The 8,517-nt window shown below is 52.4% G+C and overlaps 2 protein-coding genes across 2 annotated transcripts; both read left to right on the top strand.

Annotated features, from left to right (window-relative positions):
- Window positions 1-433: 433 nt before the first annotated feature.
- Window positions 434-1,793, top strand: TGAM01_v204180 (hypothetical protein; the record flags this gene model as incomplete). The annotated part of the gene is made up of 2 exons (XM_018800734.1): window positions 434-1,086; window positions 1,142-1,793. 2 exons carry the CDS (start codon window positions 434-436, stop codon window positions 1,791-1,793), a joined length of 1,305 nt encoding a protein of 434 aa, XP_018666199.1.
- A 4,088-nt stretch (window positions 1,794-5,881) lies between these two features.
- On the top strand, window positions 5,882-6,980 carry TGAM01_v204179 (phosphatidylethanolamine-binding protein; the record flags this gene model as incomplete). Its single annotated transcript, XM_018800732.1, has 3 exons — window positions 5,882-6,097; window positions 6,220-6,413; window positions 6,788-6,980. The coding sequence occupies 3 exons, from the start codon at window positions 5,882-5,884 to the stop codon at window positions 6,978-6,980; spliced, it is 603 nt and encodes a 200-aa protein (XP_018666197.1).
- Between the last annotated feature and the right edge of the window lie 1,537 nt (window positions 6,981-8,517).

The raw sequence follows: 8,517 nt of genomic DNA, 5'->3' as shown, positions 1-8,517 counted from the left end.
AAAACCAAAAATAGAAAAAGCAGAGATTGCTCACAAAGAACAAGACAATTTAAAAAAAAAAAAAAAAATCGAATCACAAGAAGAAGAAAATGGTAAGTCTCAGCACATCAACAAAAGCCAAACCGCTATGCATAAAAAAGGCAATCCCCAACTCAATCCCTGCAAGCGAGTGCGAGCTGAACAACAAAACATGTGACGCCGCCCTCCAGAGGCGAATTGCATGAACTGCGCATCATGCAGGGGAGCCTAAATTCTAAATTTCCTCATGGCATGTAGCGCAAAACGTCTGCCGCTTCAAGCATAAGCGCCCGTTCTGCGTCCTCTTTTGCCTTCCGTCATCGAAATCGCCCAGATCAGATCGTCACTCCCGCCCAATCGCGGTAAAAGCGATGGTGATCGATCTGCCAGATTCAGATTCAGATTCAGATTCATCATGACCAACGCCATCATAACTTGGTTCCGGCGGCGGCGCGTCGCAAGGAGGAATCGCAAGCAGCGAGCGCCATCGGCATCGGCATCGTCAGCAGTAAAACTGGACGAGGCTCTACCCGTTCCACCGCACCCAAGGCTGCCCTCGCAGCGCCGAGCTCGCCTCACGCCGACGCCATCATGTGAAGACCTCGTCGCTGCTCCGAATGTTGCCACCGCAAATAGCAGCTTCTTCACCAAGCTGCCGCTGGAGATTCGTCGCAAGATCCTCATCGAGGCGTTTGGAGGCCAAACCGTCCACATGGATCTTGTTTACGACCACCCATTGGTGCCCCCAGAAGAAGATGCCTTCAAAGATCACGACGGCTTATATCGAGTCCCGCCTCATGGCAATATGGTTCTCCTCGGTCAAGGTTGCTCCGCCGAGAGCCAAAACCTCAAACTGGACGACTCGCGGCCGAAAGAGTGGGCATGGAGAAGCTCTGTCTGTCACCGGAATAGCCCAGGCTGTCCTCCTACTATGCGAATCCAGCCTGCCGAGGACTACTGTCGATTTGGCCAGACGGAATGGCAGCGAATCTGTTTGACCTGGCCCGGCGAGTTCCCGACAAAGTGTCTTATAGGCGCAATGGGGTGGCTGCGTAGCTGTCGCCAAGCGTAAGTTGGTTATGTATCACTTGTCGCCGTATCCGGATTCTGATGAGTTATCTAGATATATCGAGGGCATCGACATCCTGTACTCCACCAACACGTTCCACACAGCCAGCAAGGAAATGATCCTCAGCCTCAACTCCATTCTCCTCCCTCAACGGTTATCCAGCATCACATCCGTAGAGCTCCTGTGGGACTTTGCGCCGTTTCCCAGCATCCATCCGCAAGTCGTCAAGCCGCCTTTATCAGACATGGCAAGCTTCCACGCATTTCTCAACGCCATCTCAACGACGTTTCCCGCTGTGAAAAAGCTGCATATATCACTGCAAGGACGACTGTTCCCAACCAAAACTGTCGACGGTAGAACAACTTGGGACACTAATATCGACAGAGCCGATGAAATCTTACAGCCGGTGGACAAGTTTGTGTTGGAGCTGGCCCCCCGCGTACACGACTTTTCGCTCGGCATCCCCAGCTCTCTGTACATGCATCAGCGAGACCGAGCTCTCAAAAACAATGACCGAGTAGAGCAAGCTCACCTCAGGCAGAGCGAAAGACATTGGCGACCGCTGCAGGGATCCAAAGAGCGAGACGGATACTGGGTATGGCTGGGCCAGAAGGACTTTACCATGCCGATTATATGCACCATGGGGGAAGGAGGAGGCGCACTAGACTTTGTTGGAGAGGAGAACTGGGTTCTTTACAGATTTTAGAAGTGGTTTTTTTCCTTTTCCTTTTTTTCTTTCCCTCGTTTCTGATTTTCATTATACCATTCCGTTATACCATTTTCTTTGTCGTCGCAAGAATCCGGGCGTAAGCCAGCGTCTATTGTCGGGTTACCCTACGCCGAGCCTTTCTGTCAGCGAAGGTCTTTCGCATCTCTTTGTCTATACACTCAACTCTATATATATCGATCTAAACTATAATATACCAGCTTCAATTCAGATAAAAATACCTTTCTGTCGGTCTAGAAAAAAAGCCATAGCCAAGCGGCGCATAATGAAGGCGCTGGTCTGATGATGAGTGTGGCTTTGCTAGGATCACTTACCCCGCCATCGAGCTCAGACTCAGCCATCAACTCCTGACCTGATGTAACACCGGATGCTCATCTCAACTCACTCTTGAGCACATAATTCTCAGAGGTGTGTTGAATCTATCAGTGTTATTCTGCCATTGCTCACCTCTTCAGAGTTCAAAGGTGCAATATATATAAAACACTTCCAGTTATTCGAGCTTCAGGTCTCACAGCATAGCTTGGTAGCTCCAGCCGCGTTACACCTAAGCAGCGGCTCATCCCACTTTCTGTGTAACAAGGATTCACCCACAAACTCATATAAGAAAGACAGCCATGGCCGACATCACAGCCCGCCTGGCCGGCCTCAACCCCTTCAGCTCAGCGCCCAAAGTCGACGATGACGACAAAGGCGATGTCATGGCGCCGGCCGCCGGCACCAACTCGCGCAGATCCGACACGGCCAAGGACCAGCTCAGAGTCAGCCGCGCGCTTCGGGCGTACCTCCACGAGCACAAGGTCCTCTCGGAGCGCGACGCCGGGCTCGACGACAAGACACTGACGCCGGCCCTGCGCGAGCTGCTGGCCCGCCGCAGCTTCGAGGCGCCGCCGTCGCTCATCGACCCGGCGCACCCTCTGCCCGAATACTTTGTCAGCTCCAGCCACAACACGTACCTGCTGGCCAACCAGCTGTACGGCAAGTCGTCGCCGTCGGCGTACGAGACGGCGCTGACGACGGGCTCGCGCTGCGTGGAAATCGACGCCTGGGACAACACCGACGACGCCGACGAGCCAAAGGTCACGCACGGCTTCACGCTGGTGTCGCACATCCCGTTCCGCGCCGTCTGCGAGACGATCCGCAGCGTCTACGACCGCGAGGTGGCGGCGGGCAGCTTCACCGCGGGCCTGCCTGGCGATCCGGCGTCGCCCATCCTGCTGTCGCTGGAAAACCACTGCGGGCCGCACGGCCAGCTGCGCCTGGTGCAGATAATGAGGGACGTCTTTGGTCACCGCCTGCTAAGCGAGCCGGTGCGCCGCAAAGGCACGCGCGAGCAGCAGGGGAGCGGTGAACATGTCACTTTGGAGGATCTGGGTCCCAAAATTTCCGTCATTGTCGAGTTCCATCTGCCCGATGAGGACAGCAGCAGCAGCAGCGGCGATGACGACGATGACAACGACAGCAGCGACGACGAGCAGCAGCGGCAGGCCCGCAAGGCCTACAAGGACAACAAGAAGACGCAGAAGCAGCAGCCGTCGGCGGCCATCATCATCCCCGAGCTGGCGGAGCTGGGCGTCTACGCGCAGTCGGTGAAACCCAAGGACAACTCGTGGTACGACCCGGGCCAGCTCATCAACGGCCCGCATCACCACCTCATCAACGTGTCCGAGAGCGGCCTGGCCAAGCACCTGCCCGCCCACGCCGTCCAGATCGCGCGCCACAACTCGCGCCACCTGATGCGCGTCTTCCCCAAGGGCACGCGCATCTCGTCGACGAATCTGCACCCGGAAAAGTACTGGGGCGTCGGCGCCCAGATCTGCGCCCTCAACTGGCAGACGTACACCACCAGCGTCCAGCTCAACGACGCCCTCTTCAACGGCACGCCGGGCTACGTGCTCAAGCCCGCGACCCTGCGAGCGGGCGGCAGCGGCGATCTTCGCACGGGGCGGACGAGAAAGCTGCGCGTCCACGTCGCTGGCGCCACGGACGTGCCTCTCCACGAGGACAGGGAGCGGGACTCGATCAAGCCGTACCTGACGTGTTCGCTGTACAGCCCCCTCATGAGCGTCAAGGAGGAGGCCAAGCGAAAGACGGAGCCGTACAAGCACCACACGCTGGGGTTCCTTCATCACGGCGAGAACCCACATGCCACGAATCCCGTCTGGGACGAGACCCTGGAGTGGCAGTATGAAGACAACGAGCTGGTGTTTCTGCGCATGCTCATCAAGAGCGACGACAGCTGGGCTAGGAACCCAAAGTTTGCCGTTGCGACTGTGCGGTTGTCGTATGCGCCGGTAGGATGGACGTTTATCAGGATGAACGACCTCAAGGGGAAAGAGTCTGATTGCACGCTGCTCGTCAAGTTTGAGTTTGAGGACTTGTAGATGAAGAAATCTCGGGTTGGCTTATCGATCGTGGAGGCTGAGATGGCCTTTGATGCCTGATGAAGCTTTCTTTTGTGACGAAAGAAAACTATGCTTGATTGTGTAAGTACCAAAGCATAGGTATATATATATGAGTGGTAGTATAAAGGATAATACCCAATCGGTACTCAGTATGTAGCTTCCTATGAAAGCATAAGAGTAGATGAGTCAACCAGCTGTCTCGGTGATGTTCTCAATCGCTGTTCTGTAGTCTCTGTAGATCTCCTCAATCTACACCCCACGATTCTCAATTCAAGTCTCATACTGATTAATTTCTCGTAGAAAAAGAGTAGTAACACTCACATTTATGCCGGAATCTCGAGATCAATAATCCCCCAGACTAAGGCTAAATCATACCAACAATCCATCTTGTCCCCAGAAACAAACTCTAAGATACCATGTCTACATGCAGTCCCCACTCATACAGCCGGGGTTCCCCAGACCGAACCACCACCAAAATCGGGCGAGAAAGAATCTCGGCATTGAACATGAATTCGTAGTAGCTTAGAAAAGTAAAAGAAGAGTCAAAACGGCCAGCAGTAGTAGCAGTAGTGATCCGAAGCTTATTGCATATGACATTCTGCGGGGGAGTCAAAAGTGCGCCTTACGCCGGAACTTCCGTACGGACACCCGATATCAATTTCTCCCAGCATTTGAAAACTTTCTCTCAGCCGATCCATAGATTACTCCAAGTCAGCGACGCCCGGCGCTCGCCCTTGTTTTTTGTGCCATTGGCTCATCTCGAGTTCTGAGTATGTTTTTTACCGTTGCTAAAGCAAGCGCTACTATACACCCCAATGGAATGTGGAATAATTCCCATAAGAGTCCAAAATAAGAAAAGTAAAACAAAACATCTATTTATAGGCTGAATCCTAGTTGACAGCCTTTAGCATACCTACTCAACCACAAACAGCATGCTTCTGCATCGATTCTAGACTCCCAAAAAGCAAGACAAGGATATAAGACTAAAAGAGTGCTATGTATAAATTTCTCCACATGCCATGTTATCGGTAACTGGCCATTTGCCGATTTTGTAAAACCTAGAGACCATTTCCGGATAGGCCACAGACGTCATTTATTAAGTGCTCTTGTTGCTTATTATGAGCCGAGCAAGCAGGCAGCTCGAACTTGTCTAGCACTTTGCAATATATCTGTCACATGCTGCTCAATCGTAAAAATTCGGCTCGTTTCACGTGTGCGTATCATGAGAAAAATTGTAGAAACTTTTACACCTGTTAGTTAGCATTCCCATCCATGAAGGACGTTGACTGTGCCGCCAATTATTCCACCAGTCAAATTGGTCGCCAAGCCCAAAATCCATGAAGAACCAAGCGCTCATCTCCAAACATCGTACAGTAAGAGGAGCCCGGCGCGGCTGCACTCAAAAGGCCCAAAGCGAAAACTCCCCGCTGCTAAGATCGTCATCGTTTTTTTGTCTTTCTTTTCCCTTTTCTTGGTCAGCCACCGCAGTCACAGACGTCAAACTCCCAAACACATCTCTCTTCTTTATTTCTTTTTCTCGGCTGCAGTCAACAAATCCTTGCAAATCTTCTCTCCCGGGAGCTCGGAATCTTCTCCCCGTCAAGTCATCCCTCATCTTTCTCGCTTACAACCTTAGCCCTCGCCACCGCATAGAACAAGAGAGCCATGTCGACAACACCCCTCGACAGCTTTGCTCAGACGCTGGCCAGGTCCCTGGCGGAAGCCAACCTTGCGCCTGGCTCGGCGGAAGCGCTCATCCCTCGGGACTTTACGCCAACCACGCGGCTGGGCGTCTCCTTCGACGGCCGGGATGTCGAATTTGGTAATCTTTTTCGAGTGCGCGAGGTGAAGCTCGCTCCCTTTGTGTCGTTTGAGGGTGAAGTAAGTCTTTTGTGTGTATATAATTTGAAAAGCCTGCGAGTGTGCCTTATATCGCTCCAATGAGGCGCTGAGTTAAAACCTAGAGTTCTGATGGCTTACCATGCATCCATGTACATTTATAGGCTGGGGATTCGGGAGAGGCGTCTTATATGCTCCTCCTCATCGACCCCGACGCACCTACGCCAGACGACCCTAAATTCGCATATTGGCGCCATTGGGTTCTGCCAGGGTTGAAGCCATTGACCTCGGCTGATGGCATCGTTGCCCAGACGAAGCCGGTGCTCACAGAGTATCTTGCCCCGGGTCCCAAGGATGAGTAAGTCACATTTCTCGCTTCGTCTTCTTCCACCATCCCGTTGTCCCTTGTCTTGTCATGTCATGCTGCCATCCACCCCTCTTCTCTTTACGCTCTGGCCACTTTTTTCCACCTACTCCATGGCTCCGTAATCGCGAAGAGGAGGGGTGGTTTATGTAGGAGAGTGGATTGTGTCTGTGGTTTGCTGCCCCTATCATGCAGTTAGATATTGGTGCGCGGCCCTCCATTGCCAAGCACTGATAAATCCGGCCCCAATCATCCTCTCCATTACCTGAAAATAGCCTTCTTTTCTCCTCTCATCTATTCCATTCTTAGCTTTATATGAACAAACATTATTGGACAATTTTACTAAAACGAGACATGCGACTCAAAAGTTCGAAACCGCACCGGTATCTGTTCCTGCTCTTCCGAGAGCCCCATGGCCTGGCTCTTACAAAGGAAGACGTTGGAGGCGAGGAATTCGTTCAAAGACGCTCCTTTGACGCTGTCAAGTTTGTTGAAAAGCATCAGCTACAGCTAGTCAGTGTAAACTGGATGAAGGGTGCTGGTGATGGCTGGAAGGAGTAGGGGACAAACAAGGACGGGGCAACCTGGACAGCCGCCATCCTCTTCTTCCCTCTCGCTTGCCATTCTTTTTACCAAATAGGGCCGTAGCGAGCGGCTGTGAAGCACAAAGATTGTCACGCGCCAAGAGCCCCCTTCACATCCGAACCCCTTGACTGGCTGATGGTAGCCCTTCCTTGGTGGCCGAACTGGTGTGACTGCTATCATCGTGCATGCTTCGTGCCTCTCCATCACCACCCTGTAGGGCCAATCGCGAGTAGAAGAGCTGTGGGAATATGCAGGCAGCCTCTGGGAAAGCGCTCCAGCAACCAAGAGGGGGTGACATTCTTATTTGCCAACCGACGAGAGTTTTGTGTTACACGATGGATTGGAACGGCCCGTATGGCGTTGAACTCAGCCAATCCTAGACGCCACCATGAACAAGAGCCAACAGGGGCCGTATGTGGCTGAGGCGGACCGTAAAGTGGTCGCGGCCGATGAAGTCGGTACCGAAACGTTGAATTGAACCTCCAATTTTGACTTTTTAATTGTCTTGTGAGGGGTCAAGAAGAGAGCCGCCCAGACACTATTGACTTTACTAGATCGCACATCAGGAAGATTGACATCTTGCGGCAACTGCCTAGTACTACTTGGTAAGAGTCACAAGGGCTCTGGCGAGCTGGTGCCGAAGCAGCCTTGGCGGTCGCGCCAGGAGCTTAACAGGCCCAGGGATTATTAAACAGCTATACAGTTCTTCGTTTCACAAGAGTTGTGAGATTACAGTAATTTGAGATGTTGGTCTTTGTTGGACGTAGGATGAAGGAAGATGACTTAGTAAGCCAACAAGTAGTATACTCAAATCACCGAGTGGATGAACGGCTTCAGTGAAACAAGAGTTCTTAGGTGTGGTTCCACAACATCGCTGGCTGTTGTCACGAGGCCTGTCCGGCAAAAAGGATGCTATGCCTGTACCACTCCAGCTGTGTGCAAGTACTCATAGTCATGGGGAAGTCTAGGGTTTGATAGGCGGGAACACGACAAGGGCTGTGTGTTTTCGGTGAGAAACAGAAACAATGCAAACAACTCAGGGCTCGCCTCTGGGTGCTCTGAGAATGTGTATTAGGTAGGTGTATGGCGGGCGACCGATCGCCAGAGGTCATGAAATGTAGCACGTTGTTGTTTTTACTTTTGTACTTGGTAAGAGATTGCGTGATTGGATGCCGGCGATAGGTAGTGCACGTATGGCCGCAAACATTGGCCAGAAATAGCGGTTCGCAGACTAGTCGATCTATAATCTGCCGGTTGGCAAGCTGTGGCTATCAACGCGGGTGTGAGACGTGATGGATGTTTCTGTGTCAGGAGAGAACCACCCTCGGCTAGCATGATATAGCAACGACAGGGCTGGCAGCGAAAATGCGAAACTAGGCCAGCAGCATCGTGAGCAGGCAGACAAAATTAACATTTATAACCATGGGTTCCAGCGCCACAATGCACATGAGACAAAAAGCAGAGGCTGGAAGCAGTTTACCGTGTGATGGGCAGCTAGGCAGGCAGCTCAGGA

Source organism: Trichoderma gamsii, assembly GCF_001481775.2.
Source record: "Trichoderma gamsii strain T6085 chromosome Unknown Scaffold_11.2, whole genome shotgun sequence".
Taxonomy (NCBI): Eukaryota; Fungi; Ascomycota; class Sordariomycetes; order Hypocreales; family Hypocreaceae; genus Trichoderma; species Trichoderma gamsii.
The sequence above is the reverse complement of the archived record's forward strand: the minus strand, read 5'-3'. Positions and strand labels throughout refer to the sequence as shown.